The sequence below is a fragment of the Plecotus auritus genome (assembly GCF_963455305.1).
Source record: "Plecotus auritus genome assembly, chromosome: 10".
Lineage (NCBI taxonomy): Eukaryota > Metazoa > Chordata > Mammalia > Chiroptera > Vespertilionidae > Plecotus > Plecotus auritus.
In genome coordinates, this window is record NC_137785.1 from 15,307,411 (window position 1) to 15,324,786 (window position 17,376).

Here is a 17,376-nt window from a genome sequence, read left to right on the forward strand (position 1 = left end):
GGGGTCAGACTGAGGAGGGCTCAGGCTGCCATCTGCATGCAAATTTGCTGGGATGCTATGCAGATGAGGGATCCTATGCAAATGTATGCCCTCCTGGGAGGTGGGCCAGGACGTTCCCCTCATTAACTTGGGGACCAGGTGCTGGCGGAGAACCCCTTCCTCCCTGGAGTCTCCTTTCTCCCCTTCCTCCAGACATTTGCTCACTACCCCTCCAGCTCCTCAAATCCCCTCTCACCAACGTCTGCTCTTAGAATGGGCTCTCTCTCCACCTGGCCCTTCCCTGCGACAAGGGGCCGCATTTCGCTTTCCTGTCCCTCCATTTCCCTTGGGTGAGAATACCACTAGTAAACATGTCTTGAGCTCAGCCTCTGTCCAGGCTTTGTACTAAACACTTCCCACTGTTGTCCATCAGATTCGCCCAATCACACTATGACCCTCTGTGTTGTGTGTGTCTGCTGTATTTTTTTTAAAAAGAATATTCAATTCTGTTATAGAGAAAATAATAAAGCCACACGGAGGAGACAGATGAAATGAAGGTTGGATATTAAGAAGCAACGCATGAGGCCTGTTAGACATATGAAGACTGTGAGCTAAACATGGGTGGGAAGGATATAAGGATCCAGTAAGCCCCAAGTTCCACGCATCCTTAAGGGGCTTCCCCGTTGGCGACTCCGGCCCTGTTCCAGGAGTCCTGTGCCCAAGTCATGTGTGACCCTGGCACCTTCCAGGCGCAGACCCCTCTGGCTCACTTTCTACTCTGAGGGTTTAAATCACATCACGGTGTGAGAGAGACTGGATGCAGAGCCATGCGCACCCCAGAACGCAGGTGTAGGGGACCTTTGATCGCTGGTGCCCCGAACTAAGTGTGTTAACCTGGCCCATCTCCTTTAGCTTCTTGCATTTGTTTTAAAGCCCGCCAGGCTTCCATAGACTCTCGTGGGATCCCCGGGCCACGAGGTCCCACTTTGTCCATTTTGTGGCCGAGCAAACGGAGGACAGCGAGGTGGAGTCCCTTGCTGAGGTCAGAGGCTTCTGAGCGCGAGACAGCCCGTGCATGTGTCATACAGGGGTGGCCCCGCTCCCTCCTCACTGCAGCCCTCCCTGGCCCGAGCGTGAGCATGATTTATCCCCGTGTGATGGGCTCGGGGTCAACATGCCCACCTCCCACTGCTTCTGGGCTTTAATAATATCTCTGCCTCCCATTCTCTGTGTTTCTCTTTGTCTGTACTTGACTATCTCTGCCTCCCTCTTCTGAAACCTTTCTATCTGTCTGATTCTAGGGCTCTCATCTCTGAGCTGCCCCAGCCTGTCCCTCCTTTGTTCCCCCTTTCCCCCCAGGTCTTTCCACCCCTTTCAAATCCCTCTTCCTCAGTAAGTCACTCTAGCCAGCCTCGCTGCTCCTGCCTTCTCTTCTCTCTGCCCCAGGTCCCTCGGTCTGGGTCCCTCCAAGCCACCCTCCTCCCGCAGCTGCAGGAATGATGCCATACCCAGAGGAGGCAGTTCCATCTCGAATTCCATCCAGTCTACAGCTCAGAGAGGTTTTCCTCTCCCAGCGTTAATTCCCTCTAGGGCGCTGGGAAGAGAGTCTGGGAACTTTTACTTAAGGGGACAGCGCCCCACCCGCCAAGCAGGCACTGGTCCTCAGGGGCCACGCTCAGCGCCCTCTAGACCCCCGGCATCTCTTTCTTCCATCCTCGGCCAGCTGAGTCACCCTCTGCTTTCTCTCTCTCTCTCATTTCTTTCTCCATGACGTCAGATCTCTCCCAGATCTTGCGAGGGGGCGGAGGAGCAGTGGGGAGGGGAGCATCACCTGCGCCCCTTCCCCTCTCAGCCCCCAGAGCAGGCTCTGGCCACAGGATGGTGTCGAAGTGACAGACAGCATTTATTCCAGACTCCAGTGTCCATGATGAGGGGGCGGAGCAGGGGTGGGGATCCAGTGTCAGACTATGCAGCAGGACGTCAGGTGGGGGACCAGCAATGGAGGCAGGAGGTAAAAATAGCCTCAGCTAGCCGACCCTCAGAGCCTCAGGCCGGGCCCCAGGCTTGGGTCCAGAAGCTATTCTGGGGCCTGGGAGAGTCATACTCCCTGGAGGAAGGTCCCCTCCCACCCACGAGCCAGCGCACCCTCCCTTCCTCCCAGCAGTGTCTGTAGGTCCCTGCCTAGCCTGCAGAGGAAGGAAGGGAGGGCCGGAGAGGGAAGAGGGCAGGCCGGGAAGGCGGGGGAGGGCAGGGCGTGAGCAGGGCTGGTTCTCTGATGCCTGCAACTCCAGGTTGTGTCCGATGGCTGCCTCCTGGAGGCCCTCAGGCTTAGCACTGGGGAGAAAGTGGAAAGGTCAGCCTGTGCCCCGGGAGGCTGCCCCCGCCCCCCCAGCCGGTCCCTTCTCATCAGGGTGCGCAGGCCCTCACCCACCTCATCTCCAAAGCCCCCACTGCCACGCCTGGCTCCTCCAGAGGCACCTCCCATGAGAAGGCCTGTCTGCTCGGGCCGCTGGGACCCTGAATGGCTCAGGTCTGGCTCCCCAGGTGGCCTGGGGAGAAGAGGTGACATGTTGGAGGTAGTCCCAGCGGGGGAAGGCATTGGGGATGGGGTTGTAGTGGATGGAGATAGACTCGGAGGGTGGGTAGGAATGGATTGGGGATGGGATGATAATGCATTGGGGTTAGGGATGAGTTGGGGCGAGGGTCAAAGATGCAGCTGGAGTTGGAGATGGTATTGTAGTTGGGGTCAGCCCTGGGACAGGTTTGGGGATGGCTATGGATTGGAGTTGAGGGTGGCCATGTGATTGGGGTTGGAGATGAGGTAAAATAGGGGTGGGTTTGGTGTTAGGAATGGGAATGAGGTGGGTTGGAGGGGCCTTGGGGATAGGGATGTGGTTGAAGCTGGGTTTGGTGCTGGTTATGGGTTGGAGCTGGGATGTGGTTGGGACTGGGGAAGAAGTCGGAGCTCAGAGTTCAAGGAGTTAGGGGTGTGGTTGGGATGGAGGTTGGAGATGGGATGGTTATGTTGAGGTTGAAGATGGGGATATGGTCGGGGTTGGAGAGGAGGTTAGATGGGATGGGTTTGGGGATGAGGGAAGGATTGGGACTGGAGGGGTTGGATGTGGGGATGAGGATGAGATCAGGGTTGGAGAGGAGACTGGGATTCATATGGGGTTAAGTTGTGTTTGGTGATGGTTATATTAGGGTTGGAATTGGAGGTGGGGACGAGATTGGGGTTGGAGAGATTAGGGATGGTGCTAAATTGGGTTTATGGGTGGGTTTGAGGATGATAGTGAGTTGGATGAGGCTGTTGTAGTTGGGGATGAAGATGGGGGAGGGGATGGCTATGGACTAGGTTTGAGGTTAGAGATGGGATTGCATTGTATTTGGGTTTGGAGTTGAGGATAGGATGCTACTGAGGTTGGTCACGGGCAAGGGTTTGGGTCTGAGGTCAGAGTTAGACCTAGGGATGGGGTTGGGTTACAGAGGTTAATTCTGAGGTTGCAAGGTCACTCACGGAGCCCCCTTTTCCCCCTTTCGGCAGCAGCCAGGGCGCCCCTTGCGTCGCATGCAGTAGAAGGCAGCAACGACGAGGAGCAGGAGGCCTACGCTGACGGCCACGGCCATGACAGCTACTCCGGCCTGGGAGGTCTGGGGGGCCACTGCGGGGACAAGAAGAGGGGAGCTCGGCCAGCAGCTCTCCACTGCCCCAGGGCTCCTGCCCCACCACTGCGGTCACTCACGAGGGCCGAAGTAGAAGACATGCTGGGCGCTCCCGTAGGGGTTGGAGGCCTCACAGGAGACGCCGTGCTGGCTCATGGCATTGGTCAACTTCAGGGTCAGGGAGCTGCTCACCCAGCCCTGCCCTCCGGGCACCGGCTCTGTGGACTGTGGAGACTTGGGTCAGGCCTGGGCCCATTGGATCAAGGGCTGGGGTGAGGGCAGAGGTGACGTCCAGTCCCTCAGGAAATAGGAGAGGGGACACCGACGCAAGCACTGTGAACTGGGGGAGGGTGCCTGTGGCCTGGAGGGTGGAGGTGAGAGTCCCTTACACTGTCGCCCTTTTCGCTCCAGATGAATTTGGGCTCTGGGTAGCCCCGGGCAGAGCAGACCAGCCTGACTTCATCTCCTTCTCTCCAACTGCCCCCTGACTGGGGGTGAATTTTCTCCGGCTTTACTTCGGGTACCCCTGTGGGTGGTGGGGAGGAAGGGTGTGAGCAGGAGGCACAGTGGGGAAAGAGGAGAGCGAGTAAGAGAAGGAGAGAGGGGAGAGGAATAGAGTAGGAGACAGAGGACCAGCCGCGGTCCCATCCCATTGGTCCTGGCCGCCCACCCCCCTTGTCCCCATCCCAGCCTGCCCCTACCCCCAAACCTTCAACCAGCAGCTTGAGGGCCCGGGTGCGACTAAGGAGGGGGACCGTGGGCGTATAGGCCTCGCATATGTAGGTGCCAGCAGAATTGAAGGTGATGGAACTGAGTGACAGTGTGGGGCCATCCACCAGGCGGACTGCATCCTGAGGGTGGGGGAGGGGAGAAGAGGCCAGGGGGACCATGAGAGAAGGGGAGGCAGTGTTGGGAGGGAGGGGGTCCCGCCGTTGGGGTCTCCTTTCCCTCTCACCTTGGTCCAGCGTAGAGCAGGGGTGGGCAGGCCTTGCACGGAGCAGGTCACGGCTACACTGCTGGCCAGGGGCAGGGAAAGCTCCTCCTCGTTGCTGAGCTCAATGGGGTCCAGGTCTGGAGGGGGGTACAGACGGTCACCTTCCGGGACCCTCACCAAGTTGGTTAGGGGGCGCTCAGGGCTTTTGTGGGTACAGACGTGAATGCACAATAGTCAGCAGAGAATGCCAAGCGCTCCTCATTGTTCTCCCCATCTCCGTGAACTCTCCACTCTGCCAGCAGGCCAAACCTCGAGCACAAATCTAGGAGTCTAACCTGGACCACTGTCCCCAGAGCTGATGTTGGAGCCCAGGGTTAATGGACAACCTTGGAGGTGTGAGGTGTAACTTTCCACCCAAACCCCTGCCTTCTCCTCCCCACTGCCCATTCATTCATCAAGTCTTTCTCTGCTCTGCCCCCCAAAACGGATCTTCCTACTTCTGTCCATTTCTGAACTCCAAGTCCAACTGCCTTGACCACTGCAGCCGCCTCCTCACTGGCCTCCCTGCGGGGTTGGACTCTGGTCCTCTGAGCAGCTAGAAGGATCTTTTCAAAACACACTGGTCAGCCCTTCCCTCTGCTTAAAATCCCACAGTGGTTCCCCACAATTCCCCTCCTTAGTCACACCCGGGCCCTCAAGCTGCTGGTTGAAGGTTTGGGGGTAGGGGCAGGCTGGGATGGGGACAATGGGGGTGGGCGGCCAGGACCAATGGGAAGGGACCACCCTTGGCCTAGAGGCCAAATTCCTTGACAAAGCCAGAAGGTCCTCCTGGTGTGACCCCTGCCCTCTTCTTTGACCTCCTCTCCCACCCTCCTTTCTTGCCCCCCTGAGCTCCAGGTACCCTGCCCTCTTCCTGTTTTTCTCCAGCACACCAAGCTGGGTCCTGCCTCAGGACCTTTGCATGTGCTGTTCCCTCTACCTGGAGTGCTCTTCTTCTGCCTCTTTGCATTTCTGATCCCACTCTATGGTTTCTTACTCAAATATCCCCTTCTCGAGAGAGGCTGCTCTAACCCCCTGGTGTGGCCACTCAGCTCTCTCCTTCAGCTGTTGAGAGGGACATCAGCTGTCAGCCCTCAGCTGTCAGCCCTTTCCGGGAACTGCCTCAGCTGCAGAGCCCCTTGCTCAAGGTCATGCCCCTTCCTCAGGCAGCCGATGGTCAATGACGAGTTGATGTGGGGGTACAAAAGCCAGGCCCCTTCGCCCCAGCTTCCAAGTGCCCTGTGGGGCCAACCAAGGCCTTCTTAGACTTCAGCCCAACTTTTCCCTCTGCCCAATCCACTTCCTTCCCCTCCCCACCCCTAGTAGACGTGGATGCCAAGGCACTTCTCATAAACTTCCTGCCTTCAGATCTCCACTGGCAAATCTGCTTCCTGGGGATGCAGCCTGCCAACACCCCCAAACTGTTCCTAGCTCGCCCAGCCAATTCCTTATCCCATCATTCTGCATGAGTCCCTGCCGATGTAGGATTGCTACCCCTAAGCGTCTTGTTTAGCATTTGCCCTCGGTCTCCCCTATTGGGCCAGGAGCTCTGTGAAGGTGGGGACTGGGCTGACTTGTTCACAGAAGTGTCACCACCATCTGGCCCAGCGTCTAGCTCCAGAAAGGGAGACAGAAGGAGTGCAGTGGAGGAGCAGAGCCTTTGCACAGGGCTGGGGGGCAGGGGGCCTGGGGAGGCTTCTTAGAAGATGGACCCAAGAGACTGGTCAGAAATGGATGTAGAAGGACGAGGAGTGATCATGGGAATGAGAGAAACTTGGGTATGATGAGGAAACTGCCTTGGTGGGGAGAAGGGTCAGCCACAGGCGAAACCAAGCAGGTGGGCCTTGAAGACATGGTGAGACACCTGGGCTTTCCCAGAGGGCAACGGGGAGCCATGGCAGGTTCTGGAGCAGGGGAAGGTCAGGTTTGTGCTTTGGAAAGGGCTCTCTGGCTGCCTGGTGTGGGAGTTTAGAGGGGACTGGGGCAGGGTCCCCAGGAGGAGGGAGGCATTTGGGATCCAAACAGAGGCTGCACATTTGGAGGCAGGACTGGGGGGTGAAGGGGAGGAGGCTGCCAGTGCCAGGGCCCCCCTCCAGGTTCTCCCAGTGCTCTCACAGGCCACGCGCAGCTCCAGTGTCTGGGAGAGCTCAGCCTCCTCAGCAGCGTCATAGTCTAACACTCTGCAGCCGTAGGTCCCGCTCTGGTTCCGCTGCACACCCTCCAAGGTGAAGTTCCCGTGGAGATTTGTGTTCAGCATTTTCTCCTCCTGGTCCTGGGTGACGAGGGACGAGGAACGGGCTCAGAAGCCACCTGGTGCAGCAGGATCCTGCTACGTCAGGGGCCTCCCAGGTCAGAGCCAGGCATCCCAATAGGTCGGGTCTCCAGGTGAGGGTCATGTTAGGTCAGAGCCCCTCAAGTCAGGGGGCAGAGGTCGGGTTAGCTCTTGAGTCACTGGCCAGGCTCCTTGCTAAGCCAGGGCCACCAGGTGAAAGGTGAGAAATCGGTGGGGGTCAGTATGTCACAGAGGTCAGGGTTTCCAAGGAACAACGGGGTCAGTCACCTGAAGGCGATAAAACATGTACTCGGGCATGGGGTTGCCGTCCCCACGGCAGATCAGCTGGACGGAGTCGCCCTCGCGGACCCAGCCCTCTGTGGTGGACGGGCTGTCCACCCAGAACTGCACGTGCTCCGTGGGATCTGAGGGGGAAGCAGAGAGGACAGGGGAGTATGAGATCTGGGGGCCCGGTTCAGTACAGGAGGATGCCGTACAGAGTTTGGTCCTTGTGCTATGGGGGTCAGAAGTCAGGTGGCGCTCGTGTGACTCCTCGAGGTCATATTTCAGCATAAGGTAGGGGATGGGGGCCAGAGTGTGGGCCAAGGTTGGCTGGAGGGTCAGGCCTCCGTGAGGTGTGAAGTCCCAGGTCGGGGAGGTGGGGCCGGTGTGGACGCACAGTGCAGGGTGAGGCTGAAGGCCAGGCTGTCCAGGTGGCCGTGCTGGCCCTGGGGCAGGCTGTAGTGCGCCGAGCAGTGGAAGCTGGCGTCCCGGTCCTCCTTGTGGACCCGCAGGTAGAGGGTGCTGGAGAGAGACTGCAGGCCGGAGGCCTCGCGCACGGTGCGGCTGGTCATGTAGCTGTCTGGGAGGGAGGGAGGGAGGGAGGGAGGGAGGGAGGGAGGGAGGGAGGGGCGTCAGCCAGCTCCGTCCTGTGTCACCCCACCCACCGCCAGCCGGGCTCCTGCCCCGCTCACTTGAGTTCACCTCCATGGGCACCTGCAGGGGCTGCCCGTTCCGGTACCACTTGATCTGGGGGGCTGGGTTCCCGTTGCGGCTGTAGCAGGTGGCGATCTGAGGCGGACACAGGCATGGCCCGGGGCTCTGAGCCAGCACTCGGATGGCTGGGTACCCCGTTCCCTGAGAAGTTCTCCCACTCGGATCCAGGGTTCTGGGCCCCCATCCCTCCGCCCCACCCCGGGATGCAGGAGTCCGGCACTCCCGCCCCTCCAGCCTTACGACCCAAGGCCCCAGGATTCTAGGCCCCCAGCCTGTCTTCCCCTAGGACCCTGGAAGCAAAGCCGCTCCGCGGTACCTCCTGGGCATAGTCATCCATCACAGACAGTGTCCCTCTGTTGGGGGAGACGTCGGTGGTCTCTGGCTTTGCTATGGGGGAATGTTACTGTCAGGAACCCCTTCCCGGGCTCTCCCCTGCCCCACACCCTTCCCCGCCCGGGTGCCCACAGACACTCACCAAATACCTGGAGCTTCGAGGTGGCCTCGGCAGTGCCCGCTGCCCCCGCTGTCACCACGCACACATAGTCCCGCTCGTCTTTCACCTGCGCCTCCACCAGCACCAGGTGCCCCTGGCCTTGCAGCTGGTACGGGGGACTGCGGCCCCGGGAGGTGTGCACCCTGGGCTTCACCTCGGAGCCCTGCACTTGGGCCTCAGCGAGGAGGTGGCGGGCCCCGGAGCGGTCGGCCTGTGGGCAGGGAGGGCCTCCGCTCAGGGCTGCCGCCTGCCCTTCCCAGCCTCTGTCTCTCTCCATGTCCCTTCCTTTCTGCTGCTCTGTGGCTCTCTTCCTGTTGTTCCCCCTCTCTCAGGCCCCTCTGTCTCTCTCTCCACCCCTCCCGCCCCTGTTCCCTGTCTGTTGTCACGTTTTCTTCTCTCGGTCTCCCTCTTTCTCCATCTTACTCTGTTCCCATTTATCTCCCTCTACCACCCTCTCTCTGCTTTTTATCTCCTCTTTCTCTCTCTTAGTCCCACCCCCAGTGCAGCGTCCTTGGTGTCAGTCTCTGGATGTTCTCTCTCGAGAGCCAGCACTTTGAAGGGGGATTCGTCTCAGCCGGGGCCCGACACCAGCTGAACCTAAAGGATGCCTTTTCTTGCTGGCCTCAGTTTCCCCAGCTGCAGAATGGGAAGGCAGTGAGGTGGCGTTCTTAGGGCCCTTCAGGTTCCGATGAAGGAAGGAATGTTTGCAGCCCCACTGGGCTCTGACTTTCAGATCCCCCTCCAGGACCCCCTGGCTCCCAGCCCGAAGCACTCACCAGGAACCATTTCAGCAGGTATTGGTTATGGTCCCCCAAAGGGGTGCAGTCCAGGGTGACTGTCTCCCCCCGCATCACCTCCACCAGTGGGGCCACGGACACCTGCATCCCCGCCTGGACACCTGCAGGACAGCGACAGCGCTCTAGCCACGGCCACCAATGGGAGAGCCCTCCAGACAGAGCCCTCTTCCCCCGGACAAAGGGGTCCAGGACACCGCCCCCCCCCCCCCCATCAGCCACTCCTGTCTCCCTCCATCTCTCATCTCTGTGTCTCTGAACTCAGACCCGACCAGCATTTCTCTCCAGCTCTCCCGTCACTTGCAGAGCTAAGGGCTCCTCCCCTGGGCCACACAGCACCCTAGGGACCTCCATTCAGCCCTCCTGGGGCATCACTGCACCTGTCCCTGCTTTTACCACTAGACCAAACACCCTCCAAGGGCAAGGGCAGGGCCAGGGCTGGCTCATCCCTTTGCCTCCACAGCCCTGCGCAGGGCCTGGCACGCAGTGGCATGAGCTAAGTGTCTCCATCTCTGCCTGTGTCTCTCATCCTGGGCTCCATCTCTTAGTCCCACCGTCTCTGCCTCTGTCTCTCTCAGCCTCTGAACCTCTCCCTCCTGAGTGAGGGGCTGAGGTGGGGTGTGGGCTGCGGCTGGGCCTGGAGCTGAGGCGGATGGGTGTGTGGGGGTGGTGAGGGGGGTACAGGGCTGGGCAGGTTTTAGGAATGTGGGAGGGACAGGCTGGCTCAGACATGCCCGGCCTGGCGCCAGAGCCCCCTACTCGCCCCATGGCCCCCCTGCCTCTTTGATAGAGCAGGGGAGGGGTAAGGTGGGGAAGGGGTAAGGTGGGGAAGGGGTAAGGTGGGGAAGGGGTAAGGTGGGGAAGGGGTAAGGTGCATCACCTCACAACAGGATTGAGGCCCTACATCCAGGTCCTGAGGGAGGAGGTGCTGGGGGCCTGGACTCCTGGGTCTGAGGGAGGAGGGGCTGGGGACTGGACTCCTGGGTCTGAGGGAGGAGGAGCTGGGGGCCTGGACTCCTGGGTCTGAGGGAGGAGGGGCTGGGGACTGGACTCCTGGGTCTGAGGGAGGAGGGGCTGGGGGCCTGGACTCCTGGGTCTGAGGGAGGAGGGCTGAGGGTCTGGACTCCTGGGTCTAAGGGAGGAGGGCTGGGGGCCTGCACTCCTGGGTCTGAGGGAGGAGGGGCTGGGGGCCTGGACTCCTGGGTGTGAGGGAGGAGGGGCTGGGGGCCTGGACCCCTGGGTGTGAGGGAGGAGGGGCTGGGGGCCTGGACTCCTGGGTCTGAGGGAGGAGGGGCTGGGGGCCTGGACCCCTGGGTGTGAGGGAGGAGGGGCTGGGGGCCTGGACTCCTGGGTCCTAGGGGAATAGGTGGCTGGGCCTGGACTCTTGTCCCAAGATCCTGGCAGATGGAGCTGCTCTCATCAGGAAACCACGCTCTCTCACCCTCTGGGCTGGCATCCTGGCATCAGCTCTCATTTCTTAGAACCTCCCCCCCCCCCCCCAGCCCGGCCCATCCCTGCCCCTGGAGACCCACTATTTTGCTATGCTTGTGCCAGGGGCCTGGATTCCCAGGCACCCACCTCTGGCCCAGGCCTGTCCCAGGGGAGGGGGCACGAGGCCAGGCTGCTGCCGAGGCTGGGGCTGAGCAGCGGAGAGCAGGGCGGTGGGAAAGATCGCCCTCTCTTTGCCAGTTCCTCGCTCCTTCTGCTGCCAGCCGCAGGGCCGGCTCCCCTCCCACTTCCACACAGGTGTGCGGGCTAATCTGGGGCCCAGGAAGGGGCACTGTCACTAGGAAACACTTTGTTCACTGTCACTGTCCAGGGCTGGCGCTCAGCCCTTCCCGAGGGAGGCGGGCTCTTTAGAGTCTGGGCTCTGAACCCCTCAGATGCCCGTCATCCCTGGGTTCTAGCTATAGGATTCCGGTCCTCTCAAAACTTGAGACGCTTTCAGGAGGGGCGCCCTGGGCTGTGGTCTCCTGGGCCCTGGGAGGAAGCCATTCCAGCCACCCGAGGCCTGGACCTCTGGGTCTGAGGGAGCAGGGGGCCTGGGACCCAGATCCAGGGGCAGCGGAGAAAGGGGCTGGGGTCCCAGCTCCTGCGTTGGAGTGGGAGGGGCTCTGACTTCTCGGATGGTCTCTGACCACTGCTGTGGTGTCCCCAGCTCCTCTGCCTGGCTGTCCCCAGATCTCTCATTGGGACGGACGCCCCGCACGCTCCCATACCCCTCCTTCCTGGGGTCCCCAGGTTTGGCTTCCTGGGGTGGGTAAAAGTCCCTTTCCCCTTCAGTCCCCGGGGGCCCCCTCGCACCCTGCTCCCAGCCCAGCATACCTGGGTGCGCCCCCAGCAGGAGCGCCAGCACCAGCAGCCGCGGGGCCCTGCGCATCTCGGCCCAGGCGTCCGGGGGCTCCATGTCCACCCACAGCGGAGGCAGCAGCAACTAAGCCCCAGCTGCGGCGGGCGCCGCCGGGCTGGGAGGAGGAGGCCCCGCCTCATGCCACGCCACGCCCTCCCGGCCCCCCTGTTCCCCCCAAACCTGGGCGCCAGGCCAGGACCTCCCACTGCCCCGGGAGGACCTCCCAGCGCTCTGCCCAGAGCGGTGCTCCCTCCGTTTCTAGCCCCAGGCTGTCGCTCACGCGGACCAGCAGCCGGGACCCGCGGCGGGTGGCTTGCCAGACCAGTCCAGCCAGTGCTGGGACCTTAGCACACAACCGCGGACCCTCTCCCCCTCCGACCAGGGGCCGTGCGCATGTGACCCAGCTGCACCCAGCACAACCAGTGGCCCTCACCGGCCTCTTTCAGCACAACCAGCGGCGCCCAGTGGCCTAGAACAGCTTCTCCCAGTTTGCCCTGGGAGGCCCCTCCTGTGGCCTGTACTCTGGGCTGCTTTCCTGTCTGCCCACTGGTCTGGAACCTTTCAGTTTAATCTCATACTAATGGTCTCCAAGCTCCAGTTCTGCCCAGGCTGTGTGTGTGAGGTGCTCTCTCTTTGGCTCTCCCGGTAGGGGCCGTCTCTCTCCCCCCATCCAGGGAATCCCAGGAATGCCACCCCCCTTCCTCCTCCCTGCTTCCCTTCACTCCCCACCTAGGGGGGAGGGGAGGAGAAGCAGGCTGGCAGCAGCAGGTGAGTGGGAGAGGGGAGGAGGACAGGGCACCTGAGGGGTGGGGGAGGAGCTTGTCCATGGGTCCAGGGAAGGGTCACAGGTCACATTGAGGATCACAGATCAGAGGGCCCAGGCTCCTCATGAGCCAGGTCAGACTGCTGGCTGAGGGGTCAGGGGTCAGGAGAGGTCACTGGTTACCAGGGAGAAATGAAGCCCTGGATACTGGACAGAATGGGGGTCACTAGTAAGACTGGGTTTTGCCCATCTGGCACAGAGGGAAGGCTCAGGTTACAGGTCCACCTAGGATCTGGCTGGGCAAAACTCCTTTATCCATCCGCGATACAGGAGAGCAATTGTTGAACCAGGAGAGGTGACCTTTTAGTATCAGCCGCACCATTTCCTCCTCCAGGAGGCCCTCCCTGCCTCCTCCCCGAACCCCGCTGGGTCAGGTGCCCCCTCTGGGCTCCCTCATCCCCCAGGCCTCCCCAACTGCAGTCCTGCACACTCTGGGTCGTCCCTGTCTGGGGACAGGCCTGTCTCCCCCACTGGACTATGAGTCCATGCGAGTAAGGCCTGGAGCTGTCATGGGCGCTTTTGTGTCCCCAACACAAGGCCAGAAGCACAGCAGACACTCAGGTAAGGTTTGCACCGCTTACACTCAGGAGCACCCAGGCTCCCGTGCAGACCCCAGCCAGACTGGACGATATAAACGCACTCGTGGACAAACGCAGGCGCGCTCCCAGACAAGCTCGCACGTTGTGACCCCAGACACCCCCTCCCCGGCTCCTCCACCCTGGCTCGGCACCTGCTGCTTGGGCTGGGCCCTGGGAGGCACCTCTCATCAGCCACCCCCTTCCACTTTTCCTCAAGAGCCCAACCAGTTGAGTTCCTAGGTGAGGAAGGACTAATATGGCTTGTGTTTGAAGGAGCGAAGTTACTTAGGATACCAGCCACAGACTTGCAGAAACTAGTACTATAACGTCATCTGTCCTTGTCCCCTACAATTTATTCCCACAAAACAGCCATTAAAACGTGAGTCAACGTACATAAGCCGAGCTCAGAAGCCTCCCCTGGCTCCTTTCACTGAGTAAAAGCAGAAGTGGACTCCTTGGCTCACAGGTCCCTGTTACCTCCCTGACTCACTCTTCCTCTCTCTTATCCCTTGCTCCTAGTAGCTCTGCTCTTGCCCTCTCTAGGCGAAGGTCACACCAGCAGGCATGTTCTGGCCCCAGGGCCTTTGCACTTGCTTTTTCCTCTGCTGGGGCATTCTTTCCCCACATACTTGCTTCAGATCTCTAGTCACAGAGCTTCCCTGACCCTCCTACCTAAAAGAGCAATTCCTGCCTTCCCAGCCCCGCCGTATTTCTCTTATCTCACTACAGTTTTCTTCCACAGCACTTATCACTGACACATACCTACGTAAGTGGCTTGGTTCAGTTTTTACAGTGCCTGAATTCATTTTCCAATTCCATCCTTGCTTTCATGTGCACATACTTATATATTTTAATGAACAAGCCTTATCTTTTCTCCACCTTATCTTTTCTCCATTATTTTACATGCAATGTGTGATGACGGTTAACTTTTTTTAAAAAAATATATTTTATTGATTTTTTTTTTAAATATATTTTATTGACTTTTTACAGAGAGGAAGGGAGACAGTCAGAAACATTGATGAGAGAGAAACATGGATCAGCTGCCTCCTGCACACTCCCCACTGGGGATGTGCCCACAACCAAGGTATGTGCCCCTGACCGGAATCGAACCCAGGACCCCTCAGTCCGCAGGCCGACGCTCTATCCACTGAGCCAAACCGGTTCCGGCTATTTTATTGATTTTTTACAGAGAGGAAGGGAGAGGGATAGAGAGTTAGAAACATCGATGAGAGAGAAACATCTATCAGCTGCCTCCTGCACACCCCCCACTGGGGACGGGCCCACAACCAAGGTACATGCCCTTGACCGGAATCAAACCTGGGACCCTTCAGTCCGCAGGCTGAGGCTCTATCCACTGAGCCAAACCGGTTTCGGCTTGACGGTTAACTTTTTTAAAAAAATATTTTTAAAATTGATTTTAGAGAAGAAGGGAGAGGGAGAGATAGAAACATCAATGATGAGAGCCATTGATCGGCTGCCTCCTGCACGCCCCCTACTGGGGATTGAGCCTGCAACACAGGCATGTGCCCTTGACCAGAATCAAACCTGGGACCCTTCAGTCGGCAGGCCGATGCTCTATCCACTGAGTCAAACCAGCGAGGGTGACGGTTAATTTTTTTAAAAATTTCTTTATTGATTAAGGTATTACATATGTGTCCTCATCCCTCCATTAACCCCCCAACCCCCCCTCACCTCGATGGTTAATTTTTTAAAAAAATATTTTTATCGATTCCCGATAGGGAGAGGGAGAAACATCAATGATGAGAATCATTGATCGGCTTCTCCTGCATGCCTCACACTGGGGATCCAGCCTGCAACCTGGGCATGTGCCCTGACCACGGATATTCAACCGTGACCTGGTTCATAGGTTGACACTCAGCCACTGAGCCACGTCAGCCGGGCATGACAGTTAACTTTAAAATGAGCTCACAGCTCATGGAATACGGGATCATGACACATTTCAAGGACAAGGGCTGTTCCCCAATGATTCCAGACTGGCACCTGGAAAATGTAACTACTGAGAATTTGTGTTGTCTTGGGGGGCAGTGGGAATGCCTTTTTGGTTGGACAAGAGTTAGTTATGCAGGGAGTTTATTTTTAATATATTTTTATTGATTTCACAGAGGAAGGGAGAGGGAGAGGGAGATAGAAACATCAATGATGAGAGAATCATTGATCGGCTGCCTCCTGCATGCCCCCCACTGCGGATCAAGCCCGCAACCTGGGCATGTGCCCTTGACTGGATTCAAACCCGGAACCCTCAGTCTGCAGGCCGATGCTCTATCCATTGAGCCAAACCAGTTAGGGCTGTGCAGGGAGTTTAGATAATAGAATGGAAGCATAGAAGAAAGGGTACATATCGATAGTGAGTGTTCAAAGGGGTGGACTGTGGAGGACTTGGGGGTTACCTAGCTAGCATCTGCACCCTCTTTCCACAGTTAGAAAAAGTGTCTGCTGTCTGAGAGCCAGTTGCCCTCTGTTGAAGCCAACAAGGACACGTTTGCCTTTCTGTGTCTGCTGGCGCTCAGGTGACCTTGGCAAATCCGACTCTACTGGGGAATCGGGAGCTAATCACATCAAAGAAGTAGAGACTGGAGAAATCTATTCTCACCAGGGCATCTGGGACAAATTCTATTTTCCAAAGATGGCTGCGACAACATCTCTTATCCTACCTGCCCTTCTAACATCTGACCTTGATGCTCTTTCCACCAAGAAGTGGGGCCTATGTCCCCTCCTCTTACATTTGTGTGACTCACACGTAACCAACAGAATATGGCAGAAATGACACTACAGGTCTCCCAAGATTAGGTAGAAAAGCCATGTAGTCAACATCACTGAAATACTGTCCATGACGCCTTCAGCCACTGTAGAAGCAGTCTAACTACCTGGAGGCAGCCATGTTGAGGGGAAGCTCAAGCTAGCAAGTGTGAGAGCACATGGGAAGGTCTGAGACCGCAGAGGGACGCCTGTGCAGCCCCCCGCTGCCCCGCCCCAAGCACCACTTGATTGCATTCTGAGCCAGAACCACCCAAATCCTGGCCCACAGCACCCATGAGAGATAATAATGGTTATTGTTTGCCAATAAATTTCGGTGTCATTTGTTCTGAGCAACAGCTAGTGGACACAGCTTGCTTCTGGGGCAGCAGAGGTGAGGTGACAAGTGTCCAGTGGTCACCAGTATATCCTCATCAGACCGGTTCTGTGGCGTGATTGTGGCTATGGTTTGAGGCCAGCGGCCGGTGCTGCTGCTCACTTTCCAATTCTGGTTCTCGAATCACTTCCAGGATTCTGTGTGTGATCGATCTCAAGTCCTCTCAATCAATTTCCTTTCTGCCCCTGAGGCGGCTTCTGTTGCTTGAAACTAAATCTGTGGTGCACATTTCCAGCTCCATTTACACTGGAATACCTTCTGCTCATCCCTTCAGTTTTAGCTTGGACGTCCCTTCCTCCTGGAAGCCCTCCTTGACCTCCAAGGCTGGGTCAGCTGCCCACTCTGGGGTCCCTCATCCTAGCCCTGCCCACTCTGGATCACCACTCTCAGGGACGGGTCTGTCTCTCCCATTGGATTGTAAGCACAGGGGGTAGTGATTGCTGCTTCATGCTCAGCGTTGTCCAGCCAGGGCTGGGCACAGGGTAGGGGTTCGGGGTATGCGGCCTGCCTTAAACTTGTTCAGCTTGATGTGGACCAGAAGTCATTGTCACGCCCTCTTCCCTCTGAGCCTTCTCCCAGAGGAATAAAGAGAGAGGGATGAGCCCTAGCCTGTTTGGTTCGTTGGACAGACTGCTGGCCCTTGGACTGAAGGGTCCCGGGTTCGATCCCAGTCAAGGGCACATGCGTTGGTTGCAGGCTTGATCTTGGGGGACATGCGGGAGGCAATCAATCAATGACACATGGATGTTTCTCTCTGTCTCTCCCCCTCCCTTCCACTCTATCTAAAAAGCAATGGGAAAAACATCCTCAGTGAGGATTAACAAAACAAAACACACACACACACACACACACACACACACACACACATACACGGAGAGGGAGAGAGAGAGAGAGATAGATATGAGAACAGATGTGGCAAGACTGGGGACATCGCTCTAAGGGGAATGTGTGCTCTTTTAGACTAAGGGACTTAGAACTTGGATAGCTGGGTCTGACTTCAGGGATTTTTGCCCTGATGGGGAAAGGAGGTGGGCTCTCTCTCTGAGAACTTGGGAGTTTGAATTCCTCGGTCTGAGGGAGGAGGGACTGGGGGCCTGTACTCCTGGCCAGCTGGGAGGAGGAGCTGGGTCCCTCAGTTGTGGCTTTCTGATCTCAGACCCCTGGGTTAAACCAGGTGGGGCTCAGGGCTCAGGGCTCAGGGCTCAGGGCTCCGGACCCACACGTTCCCGGTGCCAAGCTGCCCCCTAGTGGCCGCTGCACGCTCTCCACACACCGGAGGACAGACCAGGCTGGGCAGTGGCAGT

General features: G+C 58.3%; 1 protein-coding gene across 1 annotated transcript; it reads right to left on the bottom strand.

The window, feature by feature from the left end:
* Window positions 1-1,863: 1,863 nt before the first annotated feature.
* BCAM (basal cell adhesion molecule (Lutheran blood group)) lies at window positions 1,864-11,663 on the bottom strand. Its single transcript, XM_080643882.1, has 15 exons — window positions 11,496-11,663; window positions 9,153-9,274; window positions 8,359-8,587; window positions 8,200-8,270; window positions 7,862-7,958; window positions 7,567-7,749; window positions 7,176-7,312; window positions 6,731-6,887; window positions 4,598-4,713; window positions 4,352-4,493; window positions 4,032-4,168; window positions 3,723-3,867; window positions 3,497-3,641; window positions 2,411-2,528; window positions 1,864-2,313 (listed from the first exon to the last, which is right to left on the bottom strand). Exons 1-15 carry the CDS (start codon window positions 11,575-11,577, stop codon window positions 2,308-2,310), a joined length of 1,887 nt encoding a protein of 628 aa, XP_080500008.1. The 5' UTR covers window positions 11,578-11,663; the 3' UTR covers window positions 1,864-2,307.
* Between the last annotated feature and the right edge of the window lie 5,713 nt (window positions 11,664-17,376).